General features: G+C 39.4%; 1 protein-coding gene across 1 annotated transcript in view; it reads right to left on the bottom strand.

Moving 5' to 3' along the window:
* The window catches only part of kcnk9 (potassium channel, subfamily K, member 9), a 71,184-nt gene extending 55,680 nt beyond the window's left edge, over window positions 1-15,504 (bottom strand). The window contains exon 1 of the mRNA XM_041809858.1: window positions 14,925-15,504. Coding sequence (XP_041665792.1) covers window positions 14,925-15,504 — 580 coding nt within the window. The remainder of the gene's footprint in view (window positions 1-14,924) is intronic.
* Between the last annotated feature and the right edge of the window lie 2,850 nt (window positions 15,505-18,354).

Below are 18,354 nucleotides of genomic sequence, written 5' to 3'. Positions count from 1 at the left end.
TGGCCTCTGAACTTTGTGTAAATAACATTTTGGATGGTCCTATTCCTCTTTAGCTTTGATGACATATAGCCATATTTCTAAAAAATGATGTCGACTTTTTCAATTTAAGTCAGTCCATCTTACATGAGCTTGGGCGGAGCCTCTGGATGTTGTTGATGAAAGATTTTAACAAAGTAATGCAACGAAAGATAAGTGACTGCATAAATATTCACCTCCTGACCGAATTCAGCAGTGGGCCAGCTAGTTGGTGCTAGTTGCCTCACAGTTAGTGAAATGGGGATCACCTCAGTGCAGTGAATGTGTCTCAGGTGATTGTTGTATAAAAACACCTGTGTCTGGAAGGTCCAGTCACTAGTTAATCAGTACTCTTGGCTACCATTACATCATGAAGACAAAGGAACACTCCAAGCAACTCAGAGAAAAAGTTATTGATAAGTATAAGTCAGGAGTTGGATACAGGGAAATTTCCAAAGCACTGAACATCCCCCAGAGTTCAGTTAAATTCGTCATCAAGAAATGGAAGGAATATTGCACATGTGGAAATCAGCCTAGTTAAGGCCATCCTCTCAATCTGAGTGACTGTGCAAGAAGGAGACCAGTGAGAGAGGCCACCAAGACACCTATGACTACTCTGAAGGAGTTACAAGCTTCAGCAGCTGAGATAGGAGAGACTGCATATAACTTGCCCAGGTTCTTCATCAGTCAATGCTTTATGGGAGAGTGACAAAGAGAAAGTCACTGTTGAAGAAAGCTCAGATTAAATCTCAACTAGAGTTCACCAATAGGCATAATGGAGATCCATGGTTAAATGGAAGAGTGTTCTTTTGTCTCATGAGACCAAAAGGGAGCTTCCTGGCCATCATACAATATGCTATGTTTGGCAGACACCAAACACGGCACATACCATGCCCACTGTGAAGCATGGTGACGGCAGCATCGTGCTGTGGGGATGCTTCTTCACAGTTGGCCATGGAAGACTTTTGTAGGCAGATATTTGCCCATGCCGTCTTTCACAAAGTGGACATCCCTGTGCAACCATTGATTTGTAAATAACTGAGCCTTTCAGGAGTGCTCCTTTTATACCCAACCATGGCACTTTTACCTGTTGCAAATTAACCTCTTTCCATCTCCACTGCATCAGGTGTTTTTGTGCATTCCACAAATTTCCCAGTCTTTTCTTGCCCGTTCCCCAACATTTTAGAGCATGTTGCTGGCATCAATTTCAGAATTTGTGTATATTTCCAAAAGCACAAAGTTTACCTTTTTGAACATCAAATATCATGTCCATGTGTTGTTTTTATTTAAATGTACGGTCAAAAGGATTTGCCATTGTTTTTGGAAATTGGTGTTGTAGTTCTGAAGATTTCCTCCAGCCGTAACAACATAAACACCTAAAACATGTCATGAGCTATTGGCAAACCATGATACTCAGAGTCCTGCATTATGAATGAGCTCATCACCTGGATTTAAAATATGCACACTCATTTTATTGACTGTTGAAATCCTCCGCCCTTGATGTTTGGAGATTTACATAATCCATCTTAAGTAAAGAGAAACCTGAGGTATTACTACCCAGAGTCATCAAGAAAATTCAGATGAGTGCGTTGACCTTCCTGGTGTGTGCTTTTTGATGTTGAGACGATAAGCTTGAACAAAGGACATTGCATGGCTGGAGAGTGGTCTCTTTTCAAATGAAAAACTCTTCTGCCTGACAGGGAAAATTGTCTACATCTATTATGATATGAACATACAGCTCTGCAATCAGTCCTCATCGACATTGAACATGCTAAACATGGGCAGTCTTTGTGTTCTCCTAAAGCCAGTCATACTCCAGCCAAACCATCGTCTTGTTCACACATAATCACAACAATCAGCTCAAATCTTCAGGAATCCACTAAACAATCCCTGTCAAGATTACAGGCTGTGCTCTCACCCACAGAATGGCAGCTGAGCGGAAGCAAAATGAGCAGCCTTTGGCCTGTGTGGAGTGGGAGACAAATCACACCACATTGCTGCTGTGTGCAAATAAACCCATGAATACATTTCAGTAGCCTAACCCTAATATGCACTGTTATTTTCTTGCTTGTGCCAAGTATGTTTCTTAGATCTGAATTATTTACCAAATGCTTCCATGAGACCAGCTTGGACACTGGAGCTTACTCACACCTATTCTTGAAAACAAATAAAAAATCAAACACAACATAAACAAATGAGAAAAACATAAAGAAAGCAAGTTTTTCCTCAAGGAGGGATTTTCTCTGTAATTGCATTCTACAAAATGAAGTCATGCTTTCCATACCTTGTTGATACCACTATTTCATTATTTAGAAGCCTTAATGGCTTCATTGAATAGGCCGATTCATAATCCACTCCCTTTTAGTGGGCTAAAATGAGTGTGTGAGTGGAGAAATCCTGCAGAAAGACATGCTGTGAGTGGCTGTGGCCTCAATCGTAATGGAAGCTGTGAACAGCACAATGCATTCAACAAAGATGCTGCATCTGACTCATGTTCACATAGCAGGCTTTTCAAGAGGATGTGAGATTCATTTAGCTGTGAGGATGGCACTCACTTGTAAAGTACAACAAAACTCAAGTATTTCTTTTTAAATAATCAATGATGAATCTGAACAGCGCTGTTTTTGTGCCATAAAGGTAATATCAAATAAAAGAGACAGGATGAGGAGGTTTACACTGTAAAATAAACAGAGGATTAACCAGAGTAGCTGCAAAAGTCCTCATTGTAGGGAGAAAAAAAAGTCTGATTTAAAACCAGTACATGGAGGGGAGCTGATGGGCCTTCCAAGTATGTTAGGTGCCTTTTATACTGCAGCTATGCCGCTCATTTCAATGTCCTGTCTCTCAAATATAGGCATAAAAAGTCCAAACCTTACAAAAAGAAAGTAGTAAATTTAGGTCACATTTACCGATAAAGATCCACTGAGAATAAAATCATTTTTGATTTCACAAAAGTTTCCTTGTTCAGAAATCTGGGGCGACTGTGGCTCAGCAGGTAGAGGTGTGTGGTGATCTGAATTTCTGATGCATGCCAACATACTCTTCCTTCAGTACACAGTGAGGTGAGATGACACAAAAATGGCTAACATTTGTGTGGAGGGACAAGAAGGTGGGGTAGCTATCCCAAGTGACCTCAACTACAAAGCTGGTAAAGTCTAAGAAAATTTTGACAGAAAGTGAGCAGCATAAACAAAAAGTAAGTAAATTTGTGTTGAGTAGATTATTTCTTTGCTTTAACAATGCTTCTTTGCAGTACATCTTATACCATTAGAAAGCCTGTTTATTTCTCAACAGTATAAGATTTACTGCCAAGAAGCATTGTTACAAAGAGTTAGTTTTTGTTGTAAGTTTTTGCCACAGTGCTAGTCAGGACCCTTTGGAAGTATTTTGTTATTTGAGTGTTAGTCTAACTGGTTTCACTTGTGATTTTAACTAAGTGTGACTTTTTTGCATGTTTTAACTTTCAGTGTGAAATTTAGTTGGTTCTACAAATGTTTTTTAATTGCATGGACTTTTGTTAGACCTACTTAGGTAACATCAGACAGCTGGGACTAATTGGACTGCACTTGCCAGTGTGTGTGATTGGACAGAAGGATGCCAGGCTTGATTTTTTTTTAAGGAGACACAGGTGCAACAAAAGGGAGAGGGGAGACAAGCTAGGGCTGGAGACATGGATCAGAGGGACAAGTCGAAATAAAAGACAGGCCACAGAAAGAAAGCAAACGAGGAATTTGGGCTCATTAGAGAAGTATTTTTAGAGTATTTGTTCCCATTTTTACATGATTTCAGTGTTGTCAAGGCCAAAGGTGGGAAAGATGAATTCCCCGTGGCCTACGTCTTAAGAAAACTCCATCTTTTGGCCTGGGAATGGGAACAAATACTCAGCAAAAGTTCCTTTGACTTTGCTGCTGATCGTTGGAAAAACTAAGACAGAGAGAAGACAGATGCTGAAATTAAACTGACAGAGGAGCAGAACACTAACAACATCATTTCTCCTCTAAAAACATTTGAAAAAGAACTACAGAGCTACAAGTCAAAGAAAATTTAAAGAGATGAAGAAGACTATGCTGATGGAAAAGTTTGAGTGATTTGTATTCCCCAGTTTCTTCTTTGGATTTGCCTTTGAGAAAGAAAGCATTGAAACATCTTTTGCAGATTAGAAAGAACCTTTTCTTGATCTTGAAGGAAATCTAAGATTGGTTGGTTGACTACAGGCCTAAGTTTGACATAATGATGAAATCTAAAAACAGAGAAATTCCTCTCTGTTGACACTAGCTGCTGTATTAATTGCATCTACAAAAGCATTCAGCTTAAAGCCACCAGTGAACAGTCAGTAATTTAACCGATACATCTGGAGCGTTACATCTGTGCACAGAGAAAAATGTCAGAGAAACAAAAAGTAGATGGTGTGTCCTGACCACTGACCTTCAGGATAAGCCGATCTGATGTTACTGATTATAATAGTTCTCATCAGGTTGTGGTATCTGGCATGTGCCCTCTAAAGCAGTTGTTCTCAACATGATTAAAAAAAGATCCAGTTGTGTTAACTTAAAAGTCCTAAACAGCTATTTCAGCTCTATTTATCTGAGTTGATTGAACATATTTTTAGTTTTAAGTAAACAGTACTCTATCATTCCAAGTATTTTTTTGTGACTGTTCTCAAATTATTTGACAATCAAAGCTTCACAGCTTTCACAGGAATGCCTTTGGCATTATTGAATAAAACCATGAATGAAATTACTGACTCAGAGAAGTTCCATCTAATTTTCTCTTGCAGTCGCTTAAGTTTGTCTACCTTGAGTGGTATGAATATTCAAGATTGAAGTATGTGACAGAATTAAAGGAAAATTGCAGTCGATTAAGAACATCAACTTTATTAAAAATACTTTAAAATCTGTATGCAACCAGATACCTCTAATGGTTTTTTCCAATACTTAAAAATAGGATGTAATCATATTTAAAAAATAATTTGAGTGCACTTAACTTGTTCAGTTTTACAGTGTGCTGAATGACAAAATCAAACTGAATTGCTTTAATTTTTTGATATAAATGGATAAATATTATACGAATAATATTTTTGAGAAAAAATGGGTCAGTTTGGACATGAAATGGAACAAAAATGTTTTGGAACAATGAGATGAAGACAGTTTCCTCAGAATAAAAGCACATCATAGACTTTTTACCACATATTTTGTTCGGCTGAAAATTACTTTTTGGGTTCCAGACCCACCAGTTGAGAACCATGGCTCTAGAGGTGGCCTCACATCCAGCATTGCATTAAGACAGGTTTAGGTTCAATATCACTCATGGCACAGGTTGATGCACAGGACAACACAAGGGAAAAAGCAACAGAGAAGCATCCTTGCACTGCTGCTTGTGTTCAGTAGTCTGAAAGTTTAAGTGGTTTTATTTAATTCTGTGTTAATATTTGATTTGCATTTTTCAGTCACACCTGTTGTTAAAATGTATTTGTTTATTTTGATACTTTGCCCATCTTTGCCTGTAATCAGACATGATGTGTTTTCCTATTTTGATATTCATAAACAAGGTGATGATCTTTCCAGCTTCAGCTGCCTGTAAAATTCACAATTAGTTTTATTTCCTTGAATATTTTTTAATTAGATTATTGTTTGGTTCAAGTATTTTCATGATTAAAAAGCAATTAAGTTTTGTCTGCAATTTGATATGGCCTTTAGCACTGCTCACCCTCGTTAAATTTATTTTAAAAGGATTTCCAGTTTTGCAGTTATTCGGTGTCGATCATGTTTAGCTTTGAAAATTACTCAAAAACATGAACTTTGCTACAGTTTTAGGTGATTTCAAAAAGATGTCATATGCTCCGCTGCTTATCAGCTATATATACTTGTTATATTTATATAAATAGCAGCGATTTCCTTCGCCTTAATGCCATCTTTGGTCTCCCAGCAACAAGAGTGACTCAATGCTGTGAGAAAGGCAGGTAAGTACGCCCCACTGCATGCTAAGGGTGCTTTCTCCCCACAGGCAGAGCTGCAACACCTTGTGTTCACCACCTGCTGTCATCACTAAGTGTCACACTCAGAGCCATTTCTCACTGGAATAAACAGAGCCAACTTAGAGGGTCACTCTGGATGGACAGGGGGTTATGGAGGGGGATCATGGTGACCAGGATGTTCCCTCTAGACAGCTGTGTGTTCACAGTATCACAGCTGGGCTCCTGGTTAGAGCAGACAGACACTTTTTCACTGGCTCGGGTGGTTTATAGAGGTTTGGTGATGATAATGATGATCATGATGATGGGAATGTGATCATAGCTTCCACCAGATGTTCCATAAAGTCAGAGATAGTGACCTTTGCTAGACAAACTACACTCAGGTGGCTCGTCCGGCCTTAGATTGCAGACTTTTTAAACTTTTATGAATGTTTCAGTGCCTGAAAAATTAATTTGAATTTCACAACTGAGTCTTTTTCCCTCAGCAGCTACTCCTACCATCACTGACATCACAACTGCTGCTACTACTGCTTCCACCGCATCAACCATATTTTTAGGACTTTGCGATCATACTGTATCTCCATGCCATTCTATCTGCATGGCACATTTACATGAACAATTTTTAACTGCTTTTTTGCACTATAAACTGTCATTTTGATATGACAAAGTTGTCTAACTTTGACTCAACATTCTGAAAAATATGTTAGTAAGAGTATCTCATCTATACTATATGGACAAAAGTATTCAGTCACCTAACCATTACACCTGCAGGGCTTGTAATGACACTGGATTCAAACATATGTACTTTAAAAATACAATTTGAAATCATTTAAAAATATCCTTTAATTTTTTTAAGCATCTGGTGACCACCTCTCATTGTCTTGCAACCACCAAGGGGGTCCCAACCCCCAGGTAGAAACAATGAAGGCAAACAGCAACCTGCGGCCACAAAGCCAACCAGTAGACTTTTTTTTTTTTTCATGTGGCGTTAGTCTCAGGGGGGCTGTTACTCAGTTTGGTTATCCCTCATTGGATTACAAAAGCTAGTTCAATCATGAGCTCCAGGATATACATGGTAAGGTGTTCTTGGGTGAGACACCAAATGCCATGATGCTCTGCTGCAGAGAGGATTGAGCTCTTAACATAGCAGCCTCGGTCATTAGTGTATGACTGTGGTGTGAGTTAGTGAGTGTAACATACAGTGTAAAGGTACTTTCGGGAGACAGGAAGACAAAAAAGTGTAATACAAGTTGTAAACCCTATTGAGCCGTCAGGAAAACAGCTACAACATTCCTGTATCAGGTAAACAGCTGACTTAAAAGATATCCTAGACAATGTAACTATTTAAAGTTTGTAGACGTATCGGTGGCTGTTGTTGCATCCTGAGCTATGCTGTTACATTTTTCTTGGTGATGTATTCTGCTGTAAATGTACACACAGAGCCAGTGTGTGGTAACACAAATCTTAATAGACATCTTTGAACCATTTTTACTCTCCAACATGATGACACAAATTTAATTAGTTTCCATAAACAGCTCATGGTGGACAAGGTCCAAATTGTTTCCTTATCCGAGCAGCAGAGTCTAATTTTGCACAAGGTACTTTCATCCCTCTAACTTTTTGTCTTTGAAATTTAAATAAACTGAAACAGTGGAGAAAATTAATCTAGTGTCATTATTTCTAAGATGATACCCTTCTTAACATTTATAGGCCATGAAACTTCAGCTGAGTGATATATTTGACCACAGCCGTTCAATCTTTCAGAAAACTCATCACATCACAGCTTTCCTCCAAAGATAATGATGGTCAGGTCAAATATTACCTTCAAATAATATTAACTCTGGATTTTACTTTCTCAGGGTGAAAGAAAAGTCTTTGCCAAGATGAGATGAGAAAATGACAGAAAAACGTATAACGACACTTTTCTGTGATTGTCTCACTTCACGGTCTGACGCTTCGATAAAATATCATCAGTCCGAAAGTTTCTGTAATATCTCTCAGCACTGAGCAGATCACACTCCTAAAAGTACAGACATATGTCTCCACATGTTTCTCTATTCTAGCTTTAAAGTTCCTCCAATGTCAGCATCGATATTAGCCGTCATTCTTTTGTGGTTTAGAAACTTCACAGTCTGGTGTTTCTGCCCATTTGTTGCTTGATAATGATGACAGCACCATGGGCCGTGCAGCACGCCCTAGGGTTGTCCTAATAACCACATTTCAACATCTGATCTGTTAATTTAGTTGTCACTCCATATTAAAAGCATATAATAGCAGCGCCTGCAACCACAGACACAGCAGACTGTGTGCTCATCTCTATGGCTGAAGGAAGCATGCTTAATGCTTGAAATAATAACAGTATCTATAAATGATATTCAAAATCATAGAAATTACATATTAATTGAATAAGTACTCAAATGCACCCATTGGGGATGTGGGTGTTTAAACACCTGTGCTTTCACAGAAACATAGGGAAGAGGGTTCCAGTTTGAGCCTGAATATTTTTAGTGAACTCCCAAACAGACTTTCAACTTTCCCACTCCTCTCTCTGCTCAGCTTGGGTCAACCTCTCATGCGTGAAATTGGTGCTAGCAGTCTCACAGTTAGGAAAATGGAGATCACCTGTGTCTGGAAGGTCCACTTACTGGTCAATCAGTATTCCTGGCTACCATTAAAACCATGAAGACAAAGGAACACTCTAAGAAACTTAGAGAAAAGGTTACTGAAATATGTAAGTCAGAGGATGGATCATTTTTTATTCTTTTTTCCAAGGGACTGAACATTCCCCGAGTTCAGTTACATCCATCATCAAGAAATATAAGGAATATGGCACAAGCTTCAGCAGCTGAGATGAGAGAGACTCTGCATACAATAACTATTGCCCCGGTCCTTCACTAGTCAAAGCTTTATGGGAGATTTGAAAAAAAAAAAAAAAAAAAAAAACACTGTTGAGGAAAACTCATATTAAATCTCAACTACAGTTCACAAGAGGAAAATTCTGTCAAACTTTAGCCCAAACAGCATGGTTAAATATTTCAGAGAAAGTCTACATGTCCCCATCTACACAGTATGATAAAGTATAAAAGCCCACAGAGGAGACTCAGGCCTTCAGTAGATGTAACCACTTCACCCAACATGAATATTACAATGGCTCTTGTTGCAGTAGCCTGGAAACAACAGTGGATCCGCCTTCGCTGCTCTGTGCAGCCGTCTCTTTTAAGTGTTGCCTGGCAAACTGGAGGAGGACAGGCCCAGTGCATTAGTTCCTCCTCAGCTGAAAGACATCCTGAACTAAACTATCTGACTCCCATCATGAAGGAAAGCACGTCTCTGTGACCTCTGCAGGACGGCAAAGTTAATCTCATTCTGCCAGCGTGATCTCACTTCATGTTTGCAGATTGAAAAGGAGAGTTTAAACTTGTTTTAGAGCAAAGATTATTCAAGATAAATTCATTTACTCTAAGTTGATTCAGTCAGTATGATAGGGTGGGAGTCAGCTTAAATGGGCCATCAGGTAAAGGTTGGAGCATCAGACTGATCTCATGAATTTTTTTAACAATTAAAAATACTTTACACTAATCTGATGTTGTTGAGGTGGGCGAGGTGGAGTGTTTTCATTGTTGTTTCAGTCTAGTCTCAAAAAGGCCACAGTAATAAATTCTACCTGTAAAAACATTGTGCACAGAATTAGCGTACTATCATGGCCTAGTGCTGAAACTAAGAAGTATCACTCAGTCAAGCACAAGCTTCATATTCTCATGTGGGGTTCTCCTTTTGTTTCTAAATTTTGCAGCGGGCCCGTGGGCCACGTTTCACCACTGTACCATGGTTTGGACACCGCTGCTGTAGGACACCTTGATAAACTTGAGAAGTAATTTTCCCCTCAATGATGGCGAACGGCCAGGCCCTGAGGCAACAAAGCACCCAAATCCTGATGCTCCCTCCACAGTACTTCACTGTAGGGATGATGTTCTCATGTTGGTATGCTGTACCCGTTTAATGTCAAACGTAGTGCTGCGTGTTCTACCCAAACAATTCAAGTTTCATCAGTGCACAAAACATTTTCCCAGTCGAGTTGCTGAGTGTCAAAGTGCTCCTTGGCAAACTTCAGGTTTGCAGTGAAGGTTTTTTTTTTTAGAAAGCAGCAGCTTCATCTGTGGTGTTCTGCCATGGACAACATGCCTGTTCAATTTTTAGCCTGTGAGCTAAGGTTACGTACATTGTCTTTGTCTATACTTATGACTTACTGTAGATACAGATCAGATCACATCTGATGACCAATTAATGCAGAAACTTTATCACACACTTTTTCTTGCCACTGAAACTTATAAGGGACATGGAGAATTTTTACTAAGTCTAATAAAACAAAATGTGCTAATTTTGTCAGCTATTTTAAATGCAGTCTTAGTCTTTAGATTGAAATGTCCATTCATTTTAATCACAAAAGAGTCATTTTCTCTACAATTTTAGAGAACTGACTGACAAAAAAATGCAAAAACATTTTAGTCCAGTTAGCAAATAAAAAGTACATACATTTTAGTTAAAGCTAATTTTTATTGGTCAAACAAGAACAGCAATGCAAATAACACTTATAGTACTTTTATTCATTTAAAAGCATATTTCATTTAACATATTTTAAATGACTGACTTTATGTTTCATGTAGTGCTCTCACAGCAGGATAGGATTGTTAAACTTTATTCATATTCATACACTGTATTGGTGCTTTACAACAATTCAAGTCTATGTTGATAGTATTGACACTCTTCTATTATTTGGTAAAAAGATTAGACAAAAATATGTTTAAATATTAATAAATAAAGTTTTCTTATTTACTTTCTTTCTGGATTGCTTAACAGAAATCTTATATCAGTTTAATATTACTGGTAAAAGCTTATATTTTCTCAAAACTACTATATTTAATGAAGTTTTTCCATCCAAACTTTTTTCTTTTATCATGATGATGTTTAAACTTCACCCACACTTGTGTGTGTTCGCACAGGACAGTGCTTCTCAATGCATGGTCCCCTCGGTGGGCCCCAGAGGTACTTTAGATGGACTGTGAGAGGTGGTTTACAATAACTACAAATCATAGAAGTTAAATAAATCACATTTTAGATTATTTCTTTATTGCTTGCTATTATTTCAAGTCCCAGATGTTACAAAAACACAGATGGAAGAAAAAACTCATGTCAGATTCTCATCATTTATTTGGTCTGATGTATACAGCCGGTGTCTTGGTTTAACTGGTGTTGGTTTAATTGGTGATATCTTGTTAAACATTCTACTATGTCACTCACTTCCCAATTTTAAGAAATTATCAGTGTATTCGGTGACATTAATGCTACTTGGGAAGAGTTTGCTGGACCTCAAGGTACATTTGAAAAACAGATATCAAAGAGGAAAGTTTGAGGGACTCTGCAGATGCCTTATCCAAACAAAATAAATGGCAATGGCTCTAACTGTACTTTGTGACTCCACAAATACTTTGCGAGTGTGTTAATGTATCTGAAAGCAAAGCATTGCGTTCAAATTTCCTGTTTATAAAACAAAAATATGATACGATAATATGATAACTGCCGAATACTGTTGTTGAAACATAATAACCAAAAATGTCCCAAAGGGGATGAATAAAGGTTTTTTTTAATCTTATCCTATTCTGGTTTACTATCCCCAGCAAACACTAAAGAACAAGGGAGTCCTACCTAACAGCTTGTGCTCTCTCTGCCACACAAACAGGCAGATCCCCTCCTGCTGCTCGCTCACCTCATCTCTGCTTGTGTTTTGACAGATTTTACACACAGTGCAGTAATATCATAGGTTTTGAATGTCTGACAGTCCAGTACTTACATATTGGTCTAGTTCAGTCTCCTTGACTTAAACTAAAACTACTTGTTGTCAAAATCTTTATCATTATGTTAAATCTCTATTTATTTATTTAATAGCACTTTATCATGTGGTCTTCCTCACTGACAAAAAGCTCTGGATGAACATTTCAAGTCATGTCTGAGGATGAAATTAATACTGGTGTATGACCAGTTGTTAGACAAAAATAAATAATTATATAAATAAATCATGATAAAAAGATTACAATTTAAAAGAAAACTTTGATTTTTGTGAAAATAAGTCTTTTTACACAAAATGTTGAAATGTAAAATTATAATATCCTTTGTTTCATTTTTTTGCTCACATTGCAACAGAAGGGAAGGCAGAGAAGGGAAAAGGAGTAAGACGAGACCAGTGGAGAAATAACAGACTGAGCAGTGGCATAAAAGATTACCATGAGACAATAAAAAGGGCAGACCATGAATGTTTGCAGTGTATAAAAAGGCCAATCTGTTGAGCACCTTAGCAGTAAAATTGACGTCGTCTCTGGCCTGTGTATGTTTATTTACTTATTTACTTATTTTTGACGAAAGTGTTTGAATTTTCAAGAAAGAAGCTGGCAAATGCACATGCATGCACATCTGGACAACCATTCACACAAGAGAAACTGAACTAAAAGATGCAGAAAAGCTTGATGAGTTCATTTTAAATCATTTTTTAATCAAATATATGCTCAACTTTATATTGCATCATCTGCATTTAAATAGTTGTTTTAAGGAACATTAAAGAAAGTGGTAAGGTTCAATTTGATCTAAGATTTTTTTTTTTAATCACATGGAATCAAGGGAAATTTAGGATCAGACTCTAAGGGGTGCTCAGCCTTCTTAAGAAATTATGGCCTGTAGATTTATATCTTCACAATTACAGCAGAAAATCAGATGAGTCCCTTTCCCAACATTTAAAAGATCTGTCTGCTTAGGAAAAGGGTTTAGAAAAAAAACGTTTGCTTGATTAACTCTTGTTTTTTTTTGTTTTTTTTTTTTTTGTCATGTATCAAAACAAGGATGGTTTCATCCTGTATCCTGACGTGGAATTATCATTTCTCTCACATCAAAAAATAATCTGGTGGGGCACTTGCTCCTCTTAGGGGTGCTCAGCTTGAATTTAAGGGTGCCCCAGCACTTCTATAAAAGAGTCTAAGATCGCATATGCATGCAGTCCTCACTGGCATATAAACCTGAACGTTGACATAGCTCTAAAACAGCATCTTTATACTCCAGCTCTCATCATTCAGATGCAGTTTTATGTTTCCCCCATTTTTAAATATATCAACACTCATCAGGCCTGTGACCATCCCTGTGCAAAACTACCATACTTGGTTGTGCAGCCTGTTTGACCACAGCTGACTTCAGCTGTTAAATGTGGATAAGAGCCACTGTGGCGCGTAAACCGAAACGAACTCCTCCTCCTTCACAGCATGAAATGAGCTTCATGACGCAAATGCATCATCAAAAGTGGCGTCAACGTCATGCCATCTTCAGTGCCTTTAGAGGGGATTATGTGTTATCAATTATTAAACGAAAAACGGGATTAATTGGTCGCTAAAGAGGGAGATACTTTTTACTTTTCGTGACCATCAGTTTGGAATCACCTGTTGTTGTAGAGTGTTGTTATAGATCATTTATCACTCCTTACATTTGTGGTAAAACAACCCTGGAAATTACCGCAAACTCGATCTGTAGAGACTGAAGGATAGTGTGGAAAAGCGAGGGAGGAGCAGCAGACGTGACGACAGTTTTGAGGTGCTGAACTCTCTCTGAGCCTCAGAGGAGCTGTCCTTTCAGCACCACAAACTCTCTGCTCCTCCGGCAGCTGCTCTCTATCAGCCTGCGAGGTTTTATTCTAGCAGATTTCATAGATTAATGTCGTCGTGGGTGACTCCATCAACTTTTCCCACTCTGTCTGTCTGCACGTTGGTGACGCAAGATGATCGATGCAAACTGAGACTGTAAGAGAGGAAATGATAGGTCTATTCTGAGCGCGCCACGTCATTCTCGAGAGTTTGAGGAAAAGTAAAAATCCACACAAACTCAAGTAATTAAACTGAGAGACTTATAGTGATCTGCACGCAGTTTGACAACCTTTGGACCAGCCAGTCAATGTACAACATGTTGCTTTAAACTTTATGATAACACCTAATCCTCCTGGATGTTTGAAATCAGCCCTGATTGTGCGTAAAGCTCTCAGCTAGGGCTGGGCCATACGACCAAAAATCATAGTTTGGTATGTTTTAGATGATGGCGATACACAAAGTGTATTTCAGCAGAATTATACACGTTAATAAGATTCTAGTAAAATTCAAACTATACTGGAACCTGTCTGCAACTGGAACAAAAACTAGAGGACCTAGTGAGCCAGTATTGGGCAAATTTTCTTTTAGATAATTAAAAATTGAAGAAAAATTCCTGCATATTGTTGAAATTGCACAAAAACATTGACAACATGCATTCAAAATGATCAGATCATTTTGATGATCATGATATCAAACAATAGAAAAACCAACCTACCGAGACAGAACACTGTCTAAATTGCATAAATACGTTGGCAACATTTGGGAAAGTGAGTGGAACTGGCCCCCACTTTCCCAAATGTTGCCACCATATTTGTGCAATATAGGCCCTATGCAAGGGGTTTTCCCAAGGTTTTTGGCATTAAACTCAACAAATGACCCAATATTGGATGTTTATCACTTATATTTCAGTTGCCATTGTATCAAACAGCCATTAGTTATGTATCAGTATTATTAAATTAGTTTTTTCCATCACCAACATAATTGATATAGTGCCTGAAGATATTTTATATCGATATTTCATTTGAAAATATGTCCATAAATCTCAAAATGTCAATACATTGCCCAGCCCTTAGCCCATCATTAACGTGTTGCTTCGCGTAATTGTCACCTCCAGGCCATTTTACTGCCTTGGAAAAGTTTAATCATGTCCTGTTGCGCAACGGTGACTACACACGGACACTAAGACGCAGCTGTAAAGGTTATAGGAGCTCGTTAAAGCCGGTTTTAAAGACTAGAACTCGCCAGTGGAGACCAAAACTTACCTATGGTGGTAATAACCGTGATGGCAAAGTAAAATGACCCTGCGAATTTCCACTGCACCCCAGCTCTATGGGGCTCAGCCTCCATGATGATGGTCTCCAGTTTGCGGTAATCATCCTCACTGATGTTATATTTCCCCTGGAGACGCTTCTCCTCGGCTTCCAGCTGCTCCTTCTCCCTCATCTCGAAGTCAGACTCCAGGGCGTCAAAGACAGCGGCCCCGACCAGCAGGTATGTAAACGTGCAGATGATCAGGGAGAGGGTCCGCACGTTTTGCCGCTTCATGGCCAACAGGAAGCGGCGACCGAGGGGCTCATGTCCCCTCGGGTTCCCCGGGAAGACGCAGCGAGCGTGGGGGAAGCCGTGTGGGCAGCGGTTGGAGGCGGAGGCGCAGAAAGGTGCGCTCTGGTGACTGTGTCCGCGGTGAAAACCTCCTGACTTGTGGTGACACAAACCCAGATCCTGCTCCTGGTTTGCAGAGAGACACAGGAGACTACTGGATCGCCTGGACCAGGAGTCCTGCAGCCGAAAGACCCTGCGCAAAAGCTCCCCAAACCAAGTCCTCCTGGTGCGTAGTGCCATCAACAAGCTGCTCCTAAGATCGCCTGTTGGTCTCTTTTTCCCCACAAGTGAAAAAAAGTGACTCTTAAGGAAATTATATCTTACAGATCTCTTTATCTGCCTCCACTCTCACTTTTTCTGTGATGTGGATGATTATGTCCTAAAACTGAGCATCCTCCCGCATGTCTCCAAGTTTCAGCTCAACACCAACCTGTTCATTGTAGTCTCATCGGCATGCAGGCTATTTTTAGCAGCCATTCCCCACATACGAAAGAATCCAGTTTGAGTGAAATCCTTATGTCTTCCTTGCAAACAGAAGATGAAATCCTCATCCTCACCAGAAAGGTGCTGAGTCGTGCATAACACGGAGGGTCACGGAGAGGAACAAGTTAGGAAATGGTACTCACACGGTGCGCAGATCAAACATTTTTCTCTGGCTGGTTTCTCTTTTTCAGCTGACCAACTCACCACTTGTTAGAGGAGTGAAAAATATTCCAAGCACGCAACAAATACTCGCCGACAGGTTCCACGGAGGGGATGAGTTTATCCAAATCTGTGTCTCGTTTTAGACTTTAGAGCGAAAGGAGGCAGAGGATGCTGCTGTGCGCTCCGTGACCGCAGTGGCACTCAGCAGGCTCTGTTGCGCACATCCAAACCTCCTCTCCTCCTCTCTGCACAGCTCACCACTGTAAGGTGAATGTGAGTGGAAATGGGAAGAAGAGAAGTGATGTGTTTCCCTCGTTGTGCGTGGGTCTGACTTAACCATGCGTGTCACGAGCTGCTCGTATTCTGAAGGCTCCACATTTTATGTCTCCACACACTCCACACTCTAATCGGTGGGCGTTGCTCCTCCTGTCTCTCTGTTTTTTCCAAGTGTCACGAATCTTCTGAATTCTGACCTCACCATCTGAACACTCCTGGAAGCTTTCTCTCCAGATACAAAAAAAAATCTGCTGTGGAAGAAAATGAGTGCTGCTTCCTAGAGGCAACCCCTCCCACTATGACCCCACCTCCTCATTATATGGTCAGAGAGGGTTTACTTAGACTCACATGGTCACATTAGTGATTTTTTACACTCGAGCAGAGGTGGAACATCAGCACTCACATCCTCAGAGGGCTGCTGCTGCTGCTGCTGCTGTCCAAGGTGCTGAAGACTGGCACAGTGAGGCTCTGAGGTACGCAGTACTGGCCAAGTTTTCATGAACAGATTTTATGAAGAACTAGTCTAAAAAACACATTCATGTGGACAAAATACTCCAAGAAAGAACGTCTAATGGCACAGAGGTTTAAGGAACACCAGCTTGCAAACTGTGGTGAAAATCGAGCTCATTTTACTACAACGTCACAGGTGGTTTTTAAAATCTTCCAGCCACTTATTTTAACAGCCATTTGATTTTAACCAGCATTATTGTGCTTTGATTTAAAGTAAAAAAAAAAAAAAAAGTTGGTAATTAAGTAGGGCTGGGCAACAAGGCCTAAGAATAATTCTCCAAACTATGTGTAAAACTTAAACTGATTCTCTTTCCTGCTAAAAAGCTACAAAAGAAGAAATGACTTAAAAAAAGTTTTGCTTTCATTTAATAATGAACATTGAACAATAGTAATCTGAATTTCCCTTTTGGGTTTAAAGTGTGAGCAGTGAATATGTCTATATAGTATAGTTTTTGGGAGTGGGGAGTTAATTACATAAACACTGAGGTTTCAAAAATGTGTATCCTCAGAAACAGACTGAAACTAATGCTAACACCTCTATGTGAATGGATTGATCAGTCAGTCAGTCAGTCCTTATTTGTACAGTTTTTTAAACTCTTTAATTTCAAAGTTAAAACAGATTTCTACAAAATGATGTCAATTATTCAAATGTGAAAGAAGTGGCTGGATAAATATTCACCCCCATCAAGTCAGTAGTGGTGTGTCAGTGTGGATAGGTCTCAATCACGTGTACACATCTGGACACTCCATTCTTCTTGAGCAAGGATCAGGCATGAACAGCCTGTTTCAAGTCCAGCTATAAAGTCTGAGCTTTGACACTGGCCAATCCAGAACATTCACCTTGTTGTCTTTAAAGGGATACTTCAACATTTTGGCAAATTCGCCCATCGCCATAATTCCTATAGTCTTATTAATAGCTTCGTTTCCTTTAGTTGTCGGTGCAAGCTGTTTCTAGATCTGGGGGGACCGTTAAACCAGCTGCAACGCGAACGCTATGTTAGCAGACGGAATTTTTGCTTTCCCTCATCAAACTCATCAAATACACAATCCAACGACTCCAAAACCCCCTTGTGGACAAGTTGTGACCTGTACATTCACCACACTATGAAATAATCGTGGAACATTACGAGACGGAGATGTTTTAAAGTTAAATGCATAGTTGGAACTACACTCCAGACGTGGCTGCTGCACTGTGTCCCTCCGCCCAGCAGTTTACTCAAGAAATAGTTCCGAGTATTTGCTTCATGTGTCGTAACGTTACATAATTATACATGATTTTTTCATAGCGTGGTGAATGTACAGGTCACAACTTGTCCACAAGTCTCTCCCATCTCAGCTGCTGAAGCTTGAAACTCCTTCAGAGCAGTCATAGGTGTGTTGGTGGCTTCTCCCTCTAGTCTCCTTCTTGCACGGTCACTCAGTTTGTGAGGACAGCCTGATCTAGGTAAAACATGAGTAAAACATGTCATATTCCTTCCATTTCTTGATGATGGATTTAACTGAACTCCAGAGGATGTTTTGTGTCCTGAACATCTTTTGTATCCATCCCCTGACATGCTTTTCAATTACCTTTTCTCTGAGGTGCTTGGGGTGTTCTTTTGTCTTCATGGTGTAATGGTAGTCAGGATTTTTGTGTTAACCGATAACTGAAAACACTTT

Source organism: Cheilinus undulatus, linkage group 16, assembly GCF_018320785.1.
Source record: "Cheilinus undulatus linkage group 16, ASM1832078v1, whole genome shotgun sequence".
NCBI classification, from domain to species: Eukaryota; Metazoa; Chordata; class Actinopteri; order Labriformes; family Labridae; genus Cheilinus; species Cheilinus undulatus.
This window is presented reverse-complemented; position numbering and strand designations above follow the sequence as displayed.